At 35.2% G+C, this 24,997-nt stretch overlaps 1 protein-coding gene across 5 annotated transcripts in view; it reads right to left on the bottom strand.

The window, feature by feature from the left end:
- SUPT3H (SPT3 homolog, SAGA and STAGA complex component) overlaps positions 1-24,997 on the bottom strand; it is a 447,882-nt gene that overhangs the window by 153,559 nt on the left and 269,326 nt on the right. For all 5 annotated transcript variants that reach the window (XM_061195027.1, XM_061195026.1, XM_061195028.1 and 2 more), the window contains 3 exons: positions 20,240-20,326; positions 17,135-17,225; positions 11,765-11,904 (listed from right to left, as the gene is read on the bottom strand). In XM_061195027.1, the coding sequence (XP_061051010.1) occupies positions 11,765-11,904; positions 17,135-17,225; positions 20,240-20,326 (318 nt within the window). The remainder of the gene's footprint in view (positions 1-11,764; positions 11,905-17,134; positions 17,226-20,239; positions 20,327-24,997) is intronic.

The following is a 24,997-nucleotide window of genomic DNA, read 5'->3' as shown; positions in this document are numbered from 1 at the left end:
ACTGGACTGAATGTCAATATTATGACATAGTATGAGTGTGTTTCGTGTTTGGTAATTGCAATCATTGTTGCTTTTGTTGTGGTCATCCATTTACAATGCTTGGTGTCAGTTTATTTATCTCTTGTAAAAATAAAATACAGTGTGTGTGTGTGAAAAAAAAATTACAGGGAAAAGAAAAAGAAGTAAAAAAAAAGAATCTGAAAAAGAATGGTTATATGTATATGTATAACTGAATCACTTTGCTGTACACCTGAAACTAACACAACATTGTAAATCAACTATACTCCAATATAAAATAAAAACTAAATTAAAAAAATAATAAAAAGAAAAAAAACCGTATGTGCTATGTAAATAAAGGTAAATAGGGTAATGTCATCAATTGAAAGAAATTAAAGGAAATAATCTTAATATACTATTAATGACAGTTACACCCAAACTAATTGGTTCAGAAAAATTAACAGTAAAGACAGGCAAAGATATAACAAGCCTGGTATTCACTGGACCAAGAGAACCAGTTTCTACTGATGAAGAGTCTATCAACAATGAAGAAAAACTCTTGAACTTCTCCCTCCTAATGTAGGAGAACTGGACTATATACAAGAAAAATGGTGGGACATTAAAGGAGATATTTACAAACACATCACAGCAATAAAAGGCTTACTTTTAAGAAAGAAGATGAAAAGCAAGTGAATACTATTAATAATAATGATATAATAGATGCATAAACATCTCCTTACCCTGTCCATGAGTCATTTATAAAAAGTTGCAACATATTGGGATACCTACTAAGTTCTAATGAATTCCTAACACTAAAAATAATATAGCTAACAATCTGACTACTATGCAATAAACCTACTAAAACACCCAAATAGAGGCTGAAACAGACAAAACATCCAGCCTGGAAAATGTATACCTATATATGTCAAATATTCTCCTACATAAATTAGGCTAAAGGGCAATTCTAGAGAATATTTACAAAACAGTATTTAAATAATAGAAGTATTATATATTGTTAAAATCTATGGGCTATAGCAAAAGCTATGCTAAGAAGAAACTTTACAGCTTTAATATTTCCATTGTTAAACAAAAATTTTGCTATAAAAAGACAATGAATACATTTGATTTTTCAAAAAAGTCTCTGTTCAATTATATCCTTAATATAGTACCTAGAAAGGCAATTTCTGGATCAAAGGCATATAGCTTTTTTTTTATTAATGTGTTTGATAGATATGGCTACACTTTTCTCCAGAAAGCTATATATCAACTTATGTTCCCACTAATGTAGTCTATTTCTCCACACCCAAGTGAACATTAAATAATCCTAGGTACAATTTAAACAAAAACATTTTCTAGCTTAAATAAAATGTGATTCCCACCCCCCCGCCCCCCCCAGCTTTGGTTTGGTTTCTGGGAAGGAAGGGGGTAGATTGAGAGATGAGGTTCATTATTATTAAAGTGTATTAAAATGAGTTATAAATTTTCTTGCCTCAGAGAATCCACAATTCTTTGAATAACTCCTGAAGATAACCAACTGGCCTATAGTCATTATATATGAAAGTACCCAAGTCCCAAACAAGTGGATGGAAGGATTTAAAATAATACCAAGGGGTACTAGTAGAAGAATTTTTTAAAAGAGTTGATGAGTTTGAGATGACCGATAGCCCAAAGAAATAATATCCAGGCCATCAAGATACCTCATCACTCTTTGGTTACAATAAATTAAATGATGAGTTTCTATAAGTCACAGGAAAAGTTTAAGCAATATTTAATTATACAAATGATGTACTACATTGTCTACTTCAAAACCATATGATGGGGCTTCCCTGGTGGCGCAGTGGTTAAGAATCCGCCTGCCAATGCAGGGGACATGGGTTTGAGACCTGGTCCGGGAAGATCCCACATGCCGCAGAGCAACTAAGCCCGTGAGTCACAACTACTGAGCCTGTGCTCTGGAGCCCGTGCTCCGCAACAAAAGAAGCCACCGCTATGAGAAGCCCGCACACCGCAACGAAGAGTAGCCCCTGCTCGCCGCAACTAGAGAAAGCCAGCGCGCAGCAACGAAGACCCAATGCAGCCAAAATAAATAAATAAAAAACAAACAAACAAACAAAAAACATACGATGGATTATCAATAAGAACTGCTTAAGGGAGTTCCCTGGCAGTCCAGTGGTTAAGACTCTGCGCTCTCAATGCAGGGGGCACGGGTTCAATCTCTGGTCGGAGAACTAAGAACCCACATTCACAGCCAAAAAAAAAAAAAAAAAAAGAACTGCGTAAGAGGATGGGGGAAATTCCCAAAAATTTCACTTGAAGCCTTTTTTTTTTAAACGAAGAGTGATAACTGTCTTACATTAGGCTATTTTATTTTGATTGTAATGAACTTATTGTAGGGCTACAAGGAACAAGTCTTCCAAGATTCAAATATCTTCCCTGCTAAACCCAGATGGATAATAGAACTTTACACAGAGCTACTGTCTAGGGAAAATGGTTTCAATTCTTTCTTTCTTCCTCTTTCCTTCTCTCTCTCTCACTCTCTTTCTCTCTCTCTGTCTCCATCTCCATCTCCCTCTTTCCCTCCTTCCCTCCCTCTCTTGTTAGTCCTCTTTCAGTCTCTCCCTCACTTGGATAATTTCCACAGATACAACAAAGGAATACAGCAGTATTTTGAGATATTTGTGTACTTACTGAATTTTGGTAAATAAAGTCTAATTTTAAATTATTTAAAAGCTCTGATAGAGCTTTTATATAATAAGATATTTTTTCAAAATTAAAACAATTACCTCAGTGATTTTGGATTTTTCCACAGTGTGTCTTCCCAAAGGTGGTCACTTCTGTACGTACAGCTTCTCCATATTTGAGAGGTCAATAAACCCACTATTAATGGCTGTCTTCTATTTAAGGTGCAGAATTACTACAAGAAATAGATGTCTTTTCTTCAAGGACTTTTAAAAGGACTTTTAAAATTTAAATTCTTTTCCCATATAGGCCATTACAAAGTATTGCAAAGAGTTCCCTGTGCTATACAGTAGGTCCTTATTAGTTATCTATTTTATATACAGTAGTGTGTATATGTCAATCCCAAAAGAGTGGACATATGTATATGTATAACAGATCTACTTTGCTGTACACCTGAAACTAACACAACATTGTAAATCAACTATACTCCAATTAAAAAAAACCAAAACTCCCCATGTGATTGGGAACCACTGATCTAAGCAAATGATATTAGACTCATCTGAGAGACGCAGCAGCTAACCATACTCAACATGAGAAATGATAAAGACCAATTCTGGTTGAGATTTTTTACAAAATTTTAATAGAATTAACATAATCTGTTGATTGATTTGTACAATGATGAGTGTCTAAGATATATTAACATTTTCAAAAGAATGGAAACCAAAAGAATAAAAAATTTAAAAAAGTAAGGGCGTTTAAAATAAGATTTAATAAATATTTTTAAAGAGTAGGATAAAATGCCCAAATTGTTAATACTTATTACTTGGTCACTTTAAAATTAAATACCACACTTTAAAAAGTTCATTACATGGCTATGTTATTAACTGTGGGAGTATGGCAAAACACTTCCCTTTGTAACTGAATATAATAGCCAAAGTAGTGATGGTAAAAATTAATGATGAATGTAATATTAATTTGCATTGAATATTAAATTCAAGCCCACAGTCTTATCAATATAGTAGATGAGGCAGATAAATGCAAAAGTAACTTTTGTGAATTTGGTGATTTGTTGGTGAATTGTTCCTTAGTGTTAGAAGGACTGAGTGAAACAACAGTTTCCTATTGTATGAAGTAGAATGAATGGAAATGCAAAATTTCCATGCCACAAAAAATTCAACAGTAACCTAAGGCATATGCAAATTCAAACTATTGATATTTTCTAAGTAGAAATCAACCAATAACTAAAAGAATTGTCCAGAGGAGATATTTAATGGATCAGAGAAGTGAATAAGCATATGTTATTATTTGAAGATGCTAAATCATAAAATCTTATAATAATAGCAAATACACAAGGAAAAGTGTATAACATTTACTACCAAATGTTCTGAATTGGTAACTAGAGAGAATGAACCAATAGTCACATATGGTATTGGCCCATTTGAAAAAAAAGTCTGTTAATTGAAATTAGAACTGATGCTCAGTATCAGCCTGCAGACAGATCTGGAACACTGCAGGTCAATACTGAAGCAGTGTGGTTAGGAGAACTTCTACAGCTAGAACTGTGGAAAAGCCACTAGTCTAATTTGAACAGGAAGTTATCCAAGCAATGAAAACCATTAGCAACTGGAAAGCACCTGTAAAAGATGTGTTGAAGAGCTCCTGACACAAAAATTTCATAAAGATCTATAGCTTTCTTTGTAATCCTACGTGAATCAGAAGAAAAGACTAACTTTATACACCCAGAAACTGCATTCTTTAAGCAAAAGAGAAAAAAACATTCACATCATCCAAAGGATAGATTAATAATATTTGCATATATCACCTATTTTATTCACCATATTTGGACAAATATTTAATGAAAGTTTATAATGTTCAAGGCACTGTGCTGGGTACAGAAGATATGAAAGTAAATAAAATAAGTCCATGCTTTCAAGGACCTTATTCAGTAAGTCAAACTAAGAAAAAACTACTAGTTACAATCTATCACATACTAAAATATCAGAACTGAGATGTTGCCAGATGGAGAAAGCTCAGGGGAAGGGAAGAAAAGCTGAATGCCTATTTAGGGAACTATAAGTCCGAGGGGGTTCCTTAAATCGTGTGTGGTGGTGGTGGTTGTGTGTGTGTGTGTGTGTGTGTGTATACATGTGTGTTTGGGGAGGTAATATGGGAAAAGGGGGGGGAGCAGGAATGGTGGGAGATGAAGATGAAAAGGTCTGTTGGGGCCAGATCATGAAAGATGCATGAATAACGTGCTAAGGACTTAAGCTTCTACTGTAGAAAATGGAGAGTCATGAAAAGCAGAAGCCTGGCAGCACCTGATCTGTCCTTCGGACCAATGCTTATGAAAAGGAGAGTTCCCAACAGACATCCACATGCAACAGATTACACGGATCACTAAATATTTACAGCTTACTCCAGAATTCTAAATGAGGAATACAATGAGCTAAGAATAAGTCTAATTGCATTAAGCAGCTTGATTTGCATGATTTACCATAAAGTGGTGAACAATAAGAGCCGATCTTAAGGCAGCAAATAAATTAAGGGATAGAGGGAAATTATCTATACCAAACAATTAATGATCTGTTAATGCCACTAAAGAAGTGATAGCATTAAAAAGACAAAACTCTTTCCACAGAACAAATTTATTTTCATATTTAGAAGGACTAACTTGTTGAGATTAAACCAATAAGATAAAAAAAGGCCAGACTATGTAACAACAATCTGCCCGCCTACTGTGGGGAATGTGGGTGAAGGAGAAAGAATCAGGAAACATAATCTACAAAATATTCAGGGAAAAAACATTTTGGTTATTACAACAGCCACAACTTGAGAACTACAAACATTAAATGTAAATTAGTGGTAAATCCTGTGGCGTTCTGAAATTCGATGATATTTTAAAACTCTTCCCTGCCAAGGTGTTTTATACACAAGCTGGTGGAGTGATCTCTGAGAAAACCCTTGAAATGTATCTTTTAAAAGAGAAGGGTTTCATTTTCAAAAGGACAAATTGAAATTATTTGAGAAAGAAAATATTGATTCTATTAAAAACTTAACTGGACAGTATATTCAGGTGTGTTAGTCGAATATCCACTTAGCAAGACTGAACAGTGCAGCGCAGTAAGGCCCGCACCGGCACATCAGCGCTGGGAGACACGGATGATCAGTTTGCAGTACTGGTGCATATCTTCACCCTAGAAATGATTCTCTACTTTACTGAAGCTGAAACTCCTCGGTGGGGAAGGTGGAAGTGAATGGCAATCACTGTTCCTATATTTTACTACCAAGGCCTGATTTAAAATATGCTGTCTCCATAACAAAAGATACTTGTGGACATCAGATCATAAGCCCTGATTTGCATTAAAGGAAATATGACTACTATGAGTACTGTTTCAATGCTGTTACCATGTATTTTACTCCTCAATAGACTAGGGAAAGGGCAGGGAGAAGAATCTTTTAAACTTCACCCACACTAAATAGCAAAAAATTCTAAATGGGTCTGAGGGTGGAAGATAAAAATGGAAGTGATACTAAATTTTTTATCATAAAGATGGTAGTTATTTGACTGATCTTGCTCTAAAATTTTTCTATAGCAAAGCATAACCCAACAGATTAAACATCTTGAATGTAAGAGAATGATTAAACTACTACCACCACCACCCAACCACTTCTAGCTTCACACCTGGTATGTGGGGCACTCTGAGCAAAGCAGAAGTCTGACTCTACCCTCAGTTCACATGGTTAAGAAAAGCCTAAAAGAATCCCTTGAGAACCATCTGTCCAATCTGATGTGTTAAGCTACAGAATGATAAGTACCTGGGTAAGAGTTAGGGAATGTTCTATTTTTATAAGATCTGTAACTTACTTTTCATGTCATTAATTGAAAAATGTCTTCTCCAGATGTTTTATGGTAATGAATATACAGATCTCTACCATTACATAATCAGAAGGTGTGGATAAAAAGTAGTTTGATAGAGTTGGAAATCAGTTTCAGAGCTACACATTACACCAAACTTTGGGTTCTCCTAAAGTCACGTAATACTCCCTGTTCTGCAGTTTCTAGGCCAGAAAAACATATACTAAGTTACATTAATTCTGCTCTGTGTAGCTAGAATTACCAAAGGTTTTGGGTGGTATTTCTATTAATATTCCCTGAAGAATGATTTCATAGAGTATTTTTAAATTATCTGAACAGAAGTTACTTTCAAAAGAATAAAAAAGACATACTGATGTGTTCTCTTGAATCTCTTTCAGAAACTAATCCTGACATATTACACTATTTCATGTTTTAAAATGGAGCCTACTTCTAATTTTTCTGTTCTGTGTCCTCTTCAGCAAACCACACTGAAGTTAATTCTATGGACCTGTCTGAAGTTAATAATAAAAAACTTCTTGAAGATGTAATGTGCTTTACTTCAGGATAAACAAAATTTCAAATAAAATAGCAAGTGAAATAGAATATACATGGCTCCATCACACAACCAATAATCCACCTAGAGGGTTCAAAATTCAAGATCAAATATAGTAATAATAATAAAAATGGCAACCATTTATTGGGCTTGTATTCCCCTCACCAGAGTACTTAGTTACCTTTTGATTTGCCAGTTACTACTAAAGGATTGTGAGGGCAGAAACCATATTTTGTCTTTTTCATAGTCATAAGCTCAGGACCTAGAAATAGTGACTGATTTACAAAAGAAGCTCAAATAAATGCTGAATGAATTAAAGAGTGAAAGGATGGGTGGATGGTTTGCCTGAATCCAAAGAAAATGATTTCCACTCATTCTAACACGCTGTCTCTTAGGGAAAACTTCCCAGAGATCTGAGCAGAGAGTCAAGATTGTGATGCACCACTCTCAATTCTTACACATAACGTAGAGGTCCTTTACACTTAAGAACCTTCGTGGCTGCCTTTCCAGCATCCATTCCTTCTTCCTAAAGCTTCAGGGATCCATGCTTTTACAGAGGTTAACTGCACCCTCTTTGGAGATGGAGCATATGACTTAGGCTAAGCCAATCAGGGCATGTCATCCTATCAGCTGCTGTGGGTGGGAGGGGTTTTGGAAGATACATACATACACACATGTAGGCATAGTATATGCATGTGTGTAAATATATATGCATATTTATATATATCATGAATGTATATATGTATATAAACTATATCTCTCTAGTATATAAATTCTGCATTTCTTAATCCCATATATATGTACATTTTAAACTTTGTTCTGGGTTTCAGTTTTTTAACTCAATCTTTTCAAGTTTTTTGGTATTTGTAAACATTTATCTTATTGGGATTAGCCTTTTGATGATAAATCTTATCTAAGATATTATATTTGAACTCAGTCTTGAAGGCATTTTATTTTACTTTCCTTTATAACTAAAAATCCATGACAGATAGAAAAGGGGAAGTGTTGAACTATCACATTTCATAAACAGGAGAAAATGGAGAACTTCTATAGTCATCCACCTCTCTCACCGAGGTTTCCAGTCTACTGAGCTCCAAAAACTATAACACTGGGACTCAAAACCCCCAGGGATCATAAGCTTATTACACTTGGAGCATAACTGAATGGTATACCTGATTTCTGTGATCATTCAACCTTTATGAGAAACTTTGTATTTAAAAAATCTATGACTAGGGCTTCCCTGGTGGCGCAGTGGTTGAGAGTCTGCCTGCCAATGCGGGGGACACGGGTTCGAGCCCTGGTCTGGGAGGATCCCACATGCCGCGGAGCAGCTGGGCCCGTGAGCCACAACTACTGAGCCTGCGCGTCTGGAGCCTGTGCTCCGCAACAAGAGAGGCCGCGATAGTGGGAGGCCCGCGCACCGCGATGAGGGGTGGCCCCCGCTTGCCGCAACTAGAGAAAGCCCTCGCACAGAAGCGAAGACCCAACACAGCCAAAATAAATAAATAATTAATTAAAAAGGGGTATATTAAAAAAAAAAAAATCTATGACTAGTCACTTCAGGTTAAATTCAGATGACCACCTGGGATCTTACTCAACTTTCAGTCAAACAATTTTTAAGCTGCCTTACATTTTACGTATTCCATTCTGCTTTTTCTCTAGATTCCAGAATTAGGCCTCTAACTTAAAAACACAAGATAAACAGTCACTTGGGATTTTCAGCCCCCTAAGCTGTTTAAAGGCTGCTCTTTGGTGAGCTCTAATCTTTGTTCTCCTGTTTATTTTACCAGTTTGAGGGTTAGTCAGAAGGTAGAGAGTTCACCCAATTTTTTAGGCGTTCCTTATTTACATCTTCTTCACAAAACCTAGCAGGTTCAGTAGACCAGATATTTTACTTGATTAATGACAAACTTGAGCTTCTCCAAGTTCCTTCACAGTAGAGCAGTGGGGTGTTAGGCAAGCTATTCTGTGAGTGACCACAGGTCCTCTGGTAAGAAAACACAAAGCTATCTGCAGGCTTTAGTGACCCTTCCTTGGCCTTTGGTTGACACAGTCACATTTAGTTGATTAAATCTCAAAAACTTAGAATGTAAGAAACAGGATCAACAGCCAAACACACGTGGGTCATTCTGGGGTGGGTTTAGGGGGTCTGAGGGGTGGTTGGAGGGGAGTTGTATTTATATGTATTATGCTTAACATTTCCCTGCTTCTCTTTCCCAGTCCCTCAAATACACTAAAGCAATTCTGAACATTATTTAATCTTTATTTGATAATTTAGAAGGGTCTTCAGAGGTCATGGATCACACAGATCTCTACTACACACACAGCAAAGTGTTAAAAATTTGGTGCTGGAGAAAAATAAATGGGGTAAGCATTAGTTAATATGATAATGGACTAGCAAGTAGAAATGGATATAAAAATTCAGACATTTTTTATATTTCAAATCACATAATACTTAATGAAGTAAATTATGAGTAAAACACAAAGCCAGGCACACAAAGAAATCAGCTGAAAACAATGGGAAAGAACTCAGTTTTTCATATGCTTGCTCAATATTTTGAGAAAAATCTAGGGTCCCAAGTGAGCTTGTGTCTATAAATTTTTTTTGTCTTCTAAATTACATTTAAATGAAAAAAAAAGAAAAAAAAACCAATAACAAGCTTTGTTGGTAGGTCCATACCATTTTCATACATTCTAGGGGAGAAGGTAGTAAACAAAGTTTCTACAACTGTAAGTGATGCTTAGAGGAAAATTAAATCACTGAGTGATGCCAGGACTGATTATTCTACTGCACTTTAAAAGCAAGGGATTGCAGTCTGTGAGTCCAAAGTGGTTTCATATGGACTGCCACAGTTGTGGTTTACGCTTGAAACTATAACCTGTCAAATTAGAAGCAGGCAAGGCCTATGCTCTTAACGGTTCCACTTTTTACTGTCTATAGTTATGTCTACAAGTTCAGCATTTTAAAATCCAGTTTAAACTCTATTATTTGGATGAAGAGAATCTCAAAACTACTCTTTGTTATCTTGGTTAGAGATTTTAGTTATGATACAAAGCTTAGAGAAACTGCCAATCTAATTTTTATTGTATAGGTGAAGCTGACTTTCTTGTAACTATTTTTATCAACTACTGATATTTTATTATCCTGGTTACCACTATGTAATATACAATATAACTACAGGGGAGAGAAATATAAACCACATAAGCTCCCAAGCTTTTTCTATCCTGCACTTCCAAATATTTTATTCACTTGAACTTGTACCTTACTGGCTCATCACTCCTCCAGGCCTACAGTAGCCTGCTATTATGAGCTCAGTGTTACAACATGCTCCATTTCTTCTCTTCTCCTTGACTGTGAAATGCCCTTCCGGGCAATAGGCTTGGTTGACAGAGATCTTCCCTTCAAAACTGAAAGGCTACTTGTTCAATTTTACTAATGTTTTCTGTAGAGTCCTTCCTTAATAAATTTTTCTTAATGCCCATTTGTATAATATAAAAATGTTTAAAAAATAAAGCATAAACAATATTTGCTCTCTGTGTAATGCATCATAAGTGAAACCATGCCACGAAACAATCATATCCTGTTTAGGCCATAATGACATCAGAAATACATGTTTATCATCTGCGTTGGACAACTTAGCATGTTTTTGGCCCAAGGCGAACTAAAATCATTTGCAGTTGCCTCAAACCAAGATAACCACACATTTCTAAGGTAATTGATACCTAAGAAGAACATTGCCTTTAGATCACAGTTCATGATCTAAGCATACTAATTCTTTAAAGAAGGTGGTTAAATTTTATAAAGCATATATGTCTATTGGACTTCCTCCAAAATTTAACATGAAATAATTATATTTTTAGCATGCACAGACTACGATAAAGTCAGCACTTAGCACGATCTTTTCGGAGCTCTGGAATTACCTTTCTTGACCAATTTAAAGAGAAGGGGAAAAATGGAGATTTGTTTTTTTACATGTAAAAGTATTATAAGAATAAGAATGATAAGAATAATGCCTTATATTTTGGAAGGCACTCAGATGAAATCAATCACTACTTTTATTTTTCCACAAGTATTTAAGGAAACCATTTTAGGAATAGAAAGCTAGGGTAAATAGAAGGCATACAATTTTCATATTCATTGTTAAAACATACCCAGGGAATCCAAACACATGTCACTAACTGTGTTTTACAGTGATATAAAGCATGGAATTGCCCTGGATCCTACCTTATCTGGTGAGTCCAACCAGAGGCTGCAACTACAACTGGAAAAATAGCTCTTCACACTACATGCCAACACAAAAGCAGTAAGGATTACCTTTGTCCACAAAGATAACTGGATGCTTTGGTACAAAAACTAAGTAAATATTTAATCATAAACTAGCTTTTACGGAATAAAATAATATCAGTAAAAGTAAGATCCAGAAGGAAGCTTAGGGAAACCTACTCATATTCAAAGGAGGAAACAAAGAAACAGAAAACTGAAGTTGTTTCCCAAAGTCAGCTATGAAGGCAGAGTTTGACATCCTTTCCAGGGTTACTCCACTGTACAATGCTGCCTTCAGACATGAAACCACTGATTTGGACATTTCAGACCACATTTAAAGAACATAAGAATAGAACCAAATAGTATATGCACTGCAGTTATTCTATTACCCTAAAAAGGGAAGCATGTACTATACCTCCATTCTTTCTTGTTTAACTTCATCAATTTCATCATCTTCAAACATTGCCAAGAGTTCTCCTGTTTGGTCTATAGAGTTGAGAAAGTCTTGAGCGATTTTTTGTCTTTTGTTCGCATTATTACTGCCACTCAATTTGTCTTCATGAAGATAAGGGAAGGAAAAAAGAAATGTTCTTAAATAGGTTACATCAGCCCCAATCATCATATGTATTGAATACTGCATATAAAATTCAGAACTGGAATTCTCTCAAAATAATCTTCATAAGGAGAATCCTTGCATCCAAAACAAAAGCATATGTCATGCAGAATTAAATCATCTATTTATGTCATGAATAAGATTGAGAGAATAAAACCAAATGATCAATTAGCACAATAAGTGTGAATGGATTGATTAAAGTTCCTTACAAAAAAAAGAAAAAGGAAAGGCTCTCAGATTTGGAAAAAGAATCCTGCTACAGCAAGCCTAATTAAGAAAATAAATAAAAACAAAGACATAAATAAAAAACATCAGGATTGAGACATGAAATTAAAAGAAGAAAATACTAGGTACACTACTGTGGCAATATATTTGAAACCTATGGGATGAGATCTTACTCTTTTTCTCATAAGAGATAAAACTACCATACTTATTTAGAAGCAAAACATAACTCTGAGAAAGTTACTGCAAAAAGCCAGGAAGGAATGTAATATTGCAAAAGGTAATTAATACAGTTTAATACACAAAAGTATCAGTGTGAATTAGTGAGGAAGAGCTAGATTATTTTTTAATGTGACAAATTACGTGCTCCTATACCAAATAAAGACAACCCAAACATCTTAGGGTGAATAAAAAAACTGTCACTCCCTACTCCAATACAGCTTTGTTACCACCCACCTCACTCATGTTGCTACTATCAAATATATTATACATCTATATATTATAGACCCAATATTACAATTATATATCTTGTTTTATACAATTGCTTTTAAATCTATTAAGAGAAGAAAGGAAAATAAATAACACAATTATATATTCTCTTATATTTACCTACATAATTATCTTTATAGATACTCTTTGTTGTGTGTGTGTGTGTGTGTGTGTGTGGTGTGTGTAGGTCTGGATTCAAATTGTTGTCTGGTACAACTTGCTTTCAGCCAGAATAACTTCCTTTAGTATTTTTTATATGGGTCTGCTAGCAAAAAAATTCTCCAGTTTTAGTGTATCTGAGAATATCTTTATTTTGCCTTCATTTTTGAAACACAGTTTTGCTGAACATGTTTCTTGACATATTTGTTGTTGACAGTTTTTCTTTTCAGCACTTGGAATATGTCATCCCACTGCTATCTGACCTGTATTGTTAATGAGAAGTCGGCTGTTGATATTGTTGAGGTTCCACTGTATTTGATGAGGTGATTTTCTCGTCTTTCACGATTTTCTTTTTGTCTTTGTCTTTCAGCATTTCTACTAGAATGTGTCTGAGTGTGGATCGCTATATGTTTATCCTACTTGGAGCTTGCTGAGCTGTTTGGATGTGATTAATAATTTTCACCAAGGTTGAGAAGTTTTCCATCGTTATTTCTTTGAATATTTTTTCTGCTCCTTTTTTTCTTTCCTTCCCTTTTGTAGTCCCATTGCATATGCTGGCTCACTTAATGGTGTCTCATATTTTTCTGAAGCACTATTAATTTTTCTTCATTCTTTTTTCTATTTGTTCTTTAGACTGTATAATCTTTTTTTTTTTATAAATTTATTTATTTATTTATTTATTTATTTATTTATGGCTGTGTTGGGTCCTCGTTTCTGCGCGAGGGACTTCTCCAGTTGCGGCGAGCGGGGGCCACTCTTCATCACGGTGCGCGGGCCTCTCACTCACTGTCGCGGCCTCTCCCGTTGCGGAGCACAGGCTCCAGACGCGCAGGCTCAGTAGTTGTGGCTCACAGGCCTAGTTGCTCCGCGGCATGTGGGATCCTCCCAGACCAGGGCTCGAACCCGTGTCTCCTGCATTGGCAGGCAGATTCTCAAACACTGCACCACCAGGGAAGCCCTAGACTGTATAATCTTTAACAATCTGTCTTCAAGTTCACTGATTCTTCCTTCTGTTAGTTCAAAGTTACTATTGAGCCCCTCTACTGAATTTTTCATGTCAGTCATTGTACTTTTCAACCCCAGTATTTCCACTTGTTTCTATAATTTCTATCTCTTAATTGATATTCTCTATTTTGTGAGACACAGTAACCATACCTTCCTTTTGTTATTTACACATGGTTTCTTTTAGTTCTCTGAACACCATTTATAATAGCTATTTAAAGTTTTTGTCTGCTAAGCCTAACATCTGGACCCCCTCAAAGGCAGTTTGTGTTGTCTGCTTATTCTTCCTGTTTTCATGGATCATACATATCTGTTTCTTTGAACGTCTAGTATTTTGTTGTTGTTGTTGAAAATGGACATTTTAGGTAATATATTGGAGCAACTCTAGATAATTATTCCCTCTCCTTCCTGGGGCTTGTTGTTATTGTTTGCTTGTTTGGTTGTTTATTTGCTTAGTGACTTGGCTGGGCTAATTCAGTAAAGTCTCTTTCCCTCTCGGTGTGCAGCCTTGGATGTTGCTCCTCAGAGGGTACAGCCTTGAGCATGTGAACAGTCTCCTCAATCACCAGGGATGACTGTGGTTTTAGTCAAGTTCTCTTTACCTGTCACTTTTCCTGATCTCTCCACTAAGTTTCTGGCTGGTGTGACTCTATTGGTATCATACACAGCTGTTACCTTCCACTAACTGCTGGCTGACAGTTCTATTGTTTTGATAATACTCTTGGGCATAAATTGCTCCACAGATTAATCTAAATAATTTCAGGTCACTCTGCAGAGTCAAGGTTGGCCAGCCTTTAAGTTTTGCTCTGACCCCAGGAAGACTCTTTTTAGCTATCTCTTTCCTTTGTTAAACTTTTAGCCGGTGCACTGTTTTGTTTGTTGTTAGTAGTATCACAGAGTGACCAGCTTCCCCTTAATTGTTCACCACCAGGATCTCCATTGTTTTAAAACACCCTTAGCCATGAACTTCAAATGTTCTTTTCCAAATAGTCAGTCCCTACAGGGAGAGGTGCAGAGCTCTCTGTTATTAAGGGCTGGCTCTCTCTTACAAGCTGAATCTTTGTACTTCAGTACTAGAGCTGGGGTTGGGAATAGCAAGCAGCTTCTCCCTGAAAGACTCTCCTGGATCTAAGAGTGAGGATCTGGACAGAGATGGCAGCCCCTTGTCTTCAAGGCTTGTCTCTTCTGGTGTGAAGCTTATTCCCTGTGAGCAAGCCAGGATGCGGCGAGCAGGGTCCATCTGGGGTAGAGCTTCCCTATGACTAGAAGATGAGAGGAAGGCCCAGTCCTTTTAGCTGTGCTTGCCTAGCACAGAGGTTCTGCAACACAGAGATGAAGGAGATGAGAGATGCTGATCTCCTGCCCCTCTTGGGGTGAACCTGTCACCCTAGATTGGGAGGTAGAGAAGCAGGTGCCCATGGTTCTTGGACACATTTGCCCAGAGTAAAGCTTCTATCATTTTGATCTGGGGCAGCAGGGTAGGAGGGGAGGAGAGAAATGAGGGGAGTATATTGTGGCTCAAACACAACAGACTCTCACTGTTCTTAATTAGATTTAGTAGATTTTTTTGAATATGTTTCTCCATTTGCTGTCTGCCCTTAGGACAATTTCTAAAGATTTTAAACTATTATTTTTTAAAATGTTCACCAGTTAAATGTGTTTCACTGGGAAAAGAGTCTACCATGTTCCTCACAAGGCCACTCTAGAACTCCCATCTCAGTATTAGATGTATTTTACCTGAGTATTTTATCTTACAAATTATATCAACTACAGTGAACCCTTGAAGAACACAGGTTTGAACCGCGTGTATCCACTTACACATGAATTTTTTCATTAAATACGTACTACAGTACTACGTGACTCTATGGGGCTGGTTGAATCTGGGGACATGGAACCGCATACATGGAGGGCCAACTGTAAAGTTATAGGCAGATTTGACTGTACAGACAGTTGGCACCCCTAACCCCTGCATTGTTCAAGGGTCAACTGTATTTTAAAACTTTATATGAGACACACAAGATTAGAAAATTTAAATGATAAAGAGGAGAGGTTTGAAATAACTAAGGAGGAGAGGGCATCAAACTGATATGACAGTGTTAGTAAAACTGAATACTAGTCTCACTACTCTGAGCTTCTTGGTATTCGAAGCATAGTATTAACAGCTATCACTTATTCAGTGGCGGGAATGTATCAGGTGCTTTTCATACATTATGTTGAACTCTCATGGTCAGTAGTATAATTTATGACTTACAAATGAGAAAACTGACCCTCAAGGACACATAGAAAGAAAGCAGAGAACTGGGATTAATAGGAATTTAGGTCTGTTTTGCTCCAAGTCTGTATTCTTTATGCTCTCCATAAAGGGAAGCATTTAAATTCATTTGGAGTTAAATTCTATGAGAACTGCAGGAATATTAAATAGACAACACTGATTAGACATTTGATCAGAATTTTTTTTGGCATCGTCATTACACTTGCTGACTTACTGAGGATCAATGAAAGTAACTGGTTCTCTTTCAAATTTAGTTAACTCTTCAGTTGGTTTTGAGCAATTTTCTGGAATTCTTCTGAATACAGTAGAGTTTGTTTAGCTACTTTATCAGTGTATCTACTAGCAAAGGATACTACAATGCAGTGACTATATTCAATACAAAATAGATGAATTACTTCAAAAATACAACATATTTATTTTGATTAATAAGTATTATTTAATAATTATACATTTTCAGCTTATCACTGTCTGATTTTGCAACATAAATATTTTCTTTAAATATCCTAAAATGGGGAATTGAGTTGGAAAATCAGCTAAGGAAAATTTCCCACTCTGTGTCAGACTTTTTGTTAGATTTCAAACAGCACAGAAATAACACATTAAAATGAGGTGACTTTACATTATAAAACATATCAGATAATTTCTATAATAAATTAACAAAAAACCATACATGCCAATTTCAAAGATATAATAGTTCTAGCTCCCTCCATTCAGGACAGAAAAATTATGCTTGCTAAAATCAATTATGTTTTAAATCAACACAATTTTCTTAGTTTCATGATATTCTGGTATAAAGCAGGTCATTTTATTAAAAAAAGAATTAAAATACCAGATTACTCTGAAGTCACATAATTGGAAAATACAAGATTTAACTGCCAACTATATAAATATTTGGACAGTTTCTAAACTACATTATTTAACAGAAGTACGTATATTCTACTGTGATGGGAATATCTACATTGACATTGTATAAATGTGTCATCAGCATACATGTGTTATATTGGTTTTCATTTAGTGCTTTAAGTTACCTTCCAGAAGATCATCCTCGTCGATGCCTTTGACAATCTTTGATTTGTAGTCTCGGAAAAACATGTATTTTAGCAGTCTTCTAAGTTTTTTCTATTAAAAATATGAAATAAGTAAATAAAAAACCTTACACATACATTCGCTTTACTGATTAAAGACTATTGTGATAACTAAATTTAATAACGTGTACCCCAGGATCACTGCAGGGGGGGGTATAGCAATTCTCAGCATAGTACTGTGAATACAAAATTTAGTCATCAAATTAAACATAAAAGCTACAACACTAGCATTTTTAAAAGCACTTTTCATTTGCAAGTATCCAGATACTCCAGAATCACAATGATTTTTGTTTTTTTGGTTTTTTTGGTTAAATTCCTTCTGAAGATTGTGATAAACTCTACACACTATGCTGAAAATACTGACTTTATGGAATTTTGTACACATTCAGAACCAAATTTTATTTTTTAAAATGATTTACAAACAGCTAGACAAGGAGTTTGTAACAACTGCTTTAAAAAGCCAAGCACTCTCCTTTTTATTGTTTTTTTATTCTCTGAGAAGCTTTTATTTAGAAGAGTTGGTTTATGTTTTATATTTCTGGAAAACATTCTGTAATCTGAGAAACATATTTTTATGAAACTCAAAGCTGATGAATGATAGTTGAGTCTTAATGATGGCTTTCTTTAGGTTTATTAGAAGACTATAATACTGTTTAACTTTAAAAGTAACTGATAATACTTTGTCATCTGTTGTATGCTTACACTTAGAATGGATTATTACTGGTTCCTGATCTTCATGTTTAAGATTCCTAATGACAGCTGAAATAAATTGTATTTTACAAAGCTCTTTTACATGCATTCTATTTGAAATTTTCAATAGCCCTGAGATACAGACAAATATAATCATCTCCTTTTTATATATAGGGAAACTGAGGTTAAAGATAGTCTCACAACTGGAGCTTATAGCAGGACCAGAAGTAGAACATGACTTCTGAACCCCAGTTTCCTTATTTACAAAGTAAGTAAAGTACTTACCTTAGAGGACTATTGTGAGGAATAAATGAGAAAATGAGTGAAGCTGCCTAGTGCAGTATGTAAAACATAGTAGGCAGTCAATGACTTCTGCTTGAATATAAACCAGAATTATTAAGAGAAAAAACATATACCTGTATATAGGTGTTTGCTATCCTTTTTTTCTCTTTCCTCTGATTCCTGAAAATTCAGTACTTTAGATTTTATTTTGTCTCATATTACAGTCATGTAAACTACTTTAAATTCTGTTTGGAACGCACCAGCATATAAATAAAATTATTATTTTGAGGAGAAAGATGAGAATACTGGCAACTATCATATTACAGCTCGGCTCTTGGTTGCTAAAAAGGTTCTGATTAACAGTCCTTCTAGACAATAGAAGGGTTTTGACAATCAGTGTGTATTCCTGAAGTTTCCATAGGATTTAAAACTTTGACTTCCCCGAAAGGCAGGAAAAAGTGTCAATGTGGACTATTTTTTGTGCTGGCTTGTTTACCTCTGTCGATGAAAAAGAAAAACTGACTGGACATATTCTGTAAAGTACTGATGCGAACTCCACTGCCCTCCAGCTGCCTTCGTAAAGGATCTTGGCTCAAGGTCCCTGCTCCTGCCAACGGCACCTTCAGGCTCTTTCCTCACAGCACCACTGCTATATGGTGCCTACTTCTCCGTCTTCCTAATGAAGTCACTAAATCCTGAACATTCTTACTCTTCACCATCTCTCTGAATTCTTCCTTCCCATCCACTTTCAGAGCCATCATACTAATCACAGTTTGCCTTGATTACTGAGCCTGCATCCTGGTTAGTTCCATTCTACATATAGCTGCATATAGCTGCATGCGTCTCACCCTAGGCAGAAACCGCCACTTCAACAAATCCTACAGCCTCTCCAATCTAATCACACAACCTTAAAATGCTGTGAGTCTCAAAACGCTTCTTCAACTAAATCATACAGATTTCCTAAACCAGATTATAGCTTCTTGATAGTGAAGACATTTCTTTTCTCTTTATAGTCCTCATACCATATAAGAGTTAATGAACTAAAAATTTATAAAATTTAATGGTAGACTGGTCAAGGTGCAGTTTGTAGATCTCTGAATCCCACTGCAGAAGGAAGAGAAGTTTAGTCATCCAAGTTTAGTCAATCTTCAGTCAGTCAGAAGGAAAGGTTTCACAGATATAAAGTAACTGGGTATCACAGAAAGGATGTTAACCAGGATATCCAGAAGGTCAGATGGGATGATGCCTTCTGATAAAAACCAGAGCCACACACATACAAAAATGGGTAAATGTAATTAAAATGCCAGGGGAAAACAATGGAGAAATGAAAGATGGAACATTAGGAACTAAGCACTGCATGCTCACTTGGGTTAGAGTCTACCATAACATGCTGTGGTTATTCAGTTAGTTTTTCCACATGTAACTTTTAGATGAAAATTTTATTAAAAACATGCAAAATGTCACAAAATATTTTCAAACTAGCTACTCTTGGAAGATAGTTATGACACAATTGTACATGTAAATACCAGCATAAATATTTTAATGCCAGAGTTTAAAGAGTAAGAAAGATAGATCTTTAACTATTAAAAAACCTAGATATTATGGTATACATTTATCTTATACAATATTCATCTTGATTGATTTGCTTTTTTCCTTTTAACCAGTGTCACAGAAAAAACTTTGTATTTCAAGTGAAAAAAACTATTCTATGAAAGCCTGTATAAAATTAGAAGAAAAATAAATATGCCACTTAGTTATATCCCAGTTACCAGAACAAAGCACCTGGTCAATATCTAGTGAACATTATGTAGCAATGAAAATGTCTAAATATATATTTAAGGATAAGTGAGAATTAGTTGTCAGCACACTTTTACATAAGTGCCCTTGTCCATGTAAAAATAAAAAATAAATTCTTTTGTAGTAAACCATTTTGTTGTGCAAACTATGAGGACTCAAATATCAGTTCAACGGTTATGATTCCAATGTGAAAGCTAGAAAACAAGGGTAGCTTCCTTACATAAGTGTAATTAATCACCAAGCTTGGCATTTCAATACGATGAAATTATTTTATATTACCTTATCTTTGCGTATCAAAAATAGAAGATCTTCAGCAGAGATTACCCTTGCTCCCCGAAGCTGAGAAACTTCAGCAGCTTGCTGTAACTAACAACAAAGGAAATTTTTCTCAATAATCTAAATTAAATATACTACAGTCAAGATGTCTCAAGAGAGATAAACATTCTAAGAGTTAAAAACCTTTGGGAATAATCCAGCAATCACAGTACTGCTTTTAAAAGCAAAATGTCTTATGTTTTAAGGTATAAAAAAATGCAATTAAATTAACTTATACGCCCACCTGTAACTGATACAATAAAGAGAAATCCTTGACTTCTTTCATGCAAAAGAAAAATCATATGCAGCTTCCAGAAATGCATTAATGCACCTGAAAATAATTTTATGAAATTTTATCCTCATATCCATGTGAGCAATGGTTTCGCTCAGTATCACTAGTTGAATAAGTATATTATTAATCTGAGCTCCCATGCTGGTATGATTTGAAATAGGCCCATTCAGAACTTTAAAAGATCAACAAAAACAGTAGCTGTTTCTAATATCCAAAGGAAAAAAAATAGTTTTAGTTTTGGCAAGTCTTCAGTGGGCAAAGGATTCAGTCCATAAATCATAATACTGGACTGCATTAATTTCTTTCCACACTAATCACATACACACAAAAAGTTAACTGTATCTGGAATGCACAACACAAAACATACTGCATGAAAAGTTAGATTCCCCCTGAAATGTTCATCTGGGCGCTTATATCTACAAAGTTGAGAGTTTTCTGGGATTCAGAAGTCCTAGAAACACAATCTTACTTGAAAATGACCTGGAAAATAAAAGAATGTGAAAAATGATAGTTCTATTTTTTGGCACAGGCAAAATCAGTTTCTTATTTTGATTAGTTAGAAGGAACATAAAATACATCCAGCTGAAAAAAATAAAGATGCTGGAGAAAACACTACAAAAATGTGCCTGTAACTTCTTCCAAATTTGATCAAACCATGGTGATTGCACCAAACCAACTCTATCCAATATTATAAAAATATTTACATATAAAAGCTGTTCCTGAATGCATCTTTCTTTGAAAGGAATAAATCTAACACATATTCCTAAGAACTAATCTTTAAAAAATGACACACTGTTATCTTAACAAGTATAAGAAATCAAATAGTGCATTTGTACTAAAGAAATTCTGAATGGTCAAGAGATTTTGCTAAGTAAGCTTCAAACCTTGTCTAAATACACAGACTACAAAATAGACTATAAACTCCCTATGTGTCAGCCTTACCACTGAATTTCCTGGATACTGGTGGTTGGTATATAAACATAATTCTACCTAAATATAGAAATTTAAATTTAACTGTGAACCATTTAAAAAGAAATCTTGGGGGAAAGGTTTTTAAAAAGATGATATATCTACCCAGAAAGAAACTAAGTTTTCAGTGGGAAAAATGTGAACATATTTTTATAAAAACTGGAAGAATGTCAGGGGAATATGTGTACATGTGTTTTTTCAAACAAAAACATTTCTATGACAGAATAAAATACACATAATCAATGTGGAGAAGAATATGGGCTCAGTATCCATTTGTCTGGACACAGAGAACCAGGAGGCCGCACTGTCAAGTAACTTTTTATTTTCTTAAATGGAGGATGGTGATGATTTGAAAACTCTAAAATACTATACAGATATAAGTAATTTTACTCATGTTAAGAAAGGACCAGGATAAGTATACCTCCCTAAATTGTCTTCCCAATAAATCAACTGTTTATCCACAATACATGTAAATAATCTGTATTTATAACACTCTCCAAAATGTCAGTGTATAAACACATTCAGTAGGGAAAAAAAAGAAGAAAATGGAAAATAAACACATAGAAGAGTTAGCCATTTTAAAACACCTTTTCGAAACCAGTACACAACTATGGTAGAGATCTGGAATTTATGTCACAGTTATGTTGTCATAATTAGCAGGAAAACTTTATCTTTAGCTTTCATCTACCTTATTTACTAATTTCCCTCACCCAACCTAGTACCCTCACTAGCACTGGCACTGCTGGCACCCTCCAGTATGCCTTGGACTCCCATGCAGTGAGTCCTCAGGGCTGAAAGTTATCATTGCGTTACTGCACCGCAAGCCCATCTGGCCCCGACGTGTCCCACACTCCAAAATCACCTCCTCCACACTCTCACCTCTTTTCTACAAAGTGAGGAGGGCAAGCTTCTTAACTAATTACAATGATCACACTGAAGTGTGTATTGCCCACTGGCTAACTTCTAGAACTTTTGTCTACAATTACCAAAAAGACTAAAGAAACTTCTCTTTAACAACGTAAGCTTAAAAAGCAAGTTAGCAGCCTGGCAGTCCAGTTCCACAGGAGGCTGAGCTCAGGACCGGTGCACTCAGCGTGAAAACAATACTAGAACCAGGAAACCAGAATCAAGAAATATTTCTAATACCTTCAGTGTTCAAAAAAAAAAAAGTTGATTCTATCAATATATTGTAAGAAACCCCTCAATTTTTTTAATCCCTGAAAATAAATGGAAGTTGTACTTCATTATTCACTGCAACAAGTATTTCTGGCAGTAACTAAAATGACATGAAATGATAGTACATTTTATGATTTTTTTATTACAATTAAAGTAGTATACATTTAATTGCATTTATAAAATATGCAAGAATTGACAGAGCAGAGGAATCCTTTAAGACCAATTATTGGTTGAATGGGTATACAAATTTTTTTAACTATATGGATAAAGGTATGGTGATAGTAACTTTATGGATTTATTTGTAACTTAGTAAAATATTTTGCTAAAAGCATTATTCTACAAAAGGAACTCTTACAGCATTTATTTGTTTCTGATAAATATTATTTCTATTTTTCAAAGTAAATTAAAAATAATATTATACTTGTAACAACTGTTTCAAAGAAAATAATTTCCCCTAGCATATTAACACTCATCATGTTTGCATTTTAAATACTTTATGATACTTTATTTGCAGGTTGAGCATAAAAGGTACACTTTAAACTTTACATCTTTGAGACCACAAATAAATCTCTTCTCAATTTCTCATTTCTATCAATGACACTAACAATCGAACAATTTTTTTTTCTCTATTTTATTTTCACCAACTTCTGTTGATTTTGTTGTTTTAATTGGCTCAGGGTCTTGAATTTGCTCTCTACTTCCACAGTATTCATCTGAATGTAGGCCTCTGGGGCTTTTTGCTTACTGCTTTCTAAATTTCAATGTCTCCAATGTCTCCTATATTAAGTGTTAACATGATCTTCTTCAAATATAATGTCCACAATTCTTGTTCCAGGATCTATGATAATTCAGTGTTACTGACTTCAGTGCGGTCTTTAAAGACTGACTGACTGACAGATTTTTTTCCGTATACCTTCATTCTCTTCATTATATTTCTTGTTTTTCTGTCATTATTCTACATTTAAGCTCCAATAATTTCAGTTCTATCTTAAGCCTTTGTGTACTTGTGACAGTTAATTTTATATGTCAACTTGACTGGATTACAGGGTGCCCAGACATTTGGTCAAATGTTAATTCTGAGTGTGATTGTGAAGGTATTTCTGGATGAGATTAAGATTTGAATCCCTAGGCTGAGTAAAGTAGATTGCCACTCCCCACCACCAGCCCCTGCTAATGTTAGTGGGCCTCAACCAATCAGTTGAAGAGGTGAATGGAACAAAAAGGCTGAATAAGAGGGAAGTCCGTCTGCCTGACTGCCTTGAACTGGGACATAGACCTTTCTAGCCTTTTGACTTGGACTAAACCATCTCTTGGTTCTCAGGTTTTTGGATTTGGGCTCGAACTACATTCTGTCTCTCCTGAGTCTCTGGCATGCCAACTACAGAACTTGGGATTCTCAGCCTCCAAAGCCATGCGAGCCAATTCCTTATAATAAATCTATCTATCTGTGTACACATACACACACACACACACGTATCCTATTGGTTCTGTTTTTCTGGAGACTCCTAATATAGTACTATACTCGAATTATGAGAAATTCTTGATTCTTTATGGGATGCAGCACTTTCTCCTTTAAAACACAGACTTCAAAATAATTTTCCAAAAAAATAAGAGATCTATGATTATCGTCATACAATAGTGTTTATTACCTAACCTAGGCATGGAACTTACATGCTCAGTTTACAGTATCTTAATTGTACTTGTGAACAAGTTTCTTCTTTATCTTCCTCAACCAGATAGTTACCTAATGCTCTCACCTCCCAACTTCCTTCTGAATAATATCTCTAGGTCCAGGACCGCCATTCCCCCAACAGGCAGTTTATAAATGTTGGGTAAATGTTGGCAATCCATTTCCCCTTGACTGTTTTCAGTTTTCCCATCTATAATATAAATAAATTGAGCTAGATGAAGTCAATAACCCCCGCAATTGGCTGGGGCCCATGTAAATTCAGCAGAAAGATTTCTCTAAAGTTCTAAAAAGTTTCAAAAGTACAGCAAAATCAATTCAATGATTTCACAATCATTAGCATCCTGAAGGTGTTTCATTTTAACTACACTTCTATTGCACCTCTTTCTTTTGGATTCTGGCTAAATCTCTGGATCCTTCCTTTCTGAGAATAAATAGTAAACGAATACATAGTACATATAGGAATTGTTAAAAGCTACGTGATGAAGAGGTAAAATCTTAGGGTAGGTTATCACTTGGCCTAAGGTTTATTTGTCTTTCTATCCATTTGTCTATCACACACTAGTTATCGGGCCAGATACGAGGTTAGGCTAGGAAA

Source organism: Eubalaena glacialis, chromosome 7, assembly GCF_028564815.1.
Source record: "Eubalaena glacialis isolate mEubGla1 chromosome 7, mEubGla1.1.hap2.+ XY, whole genome shotgun sequence".
In the NCBI taxonomy this organism is placed as follows: Eukaryota; Metazoa; Chordata; class Mammalia; order Artiodactyla; family Balaenidae; genus Eubalaena; species Eubalaena glacialis.
This window is presented reverse-complemented; position numbering and strand designations above follow the sequence as displayed.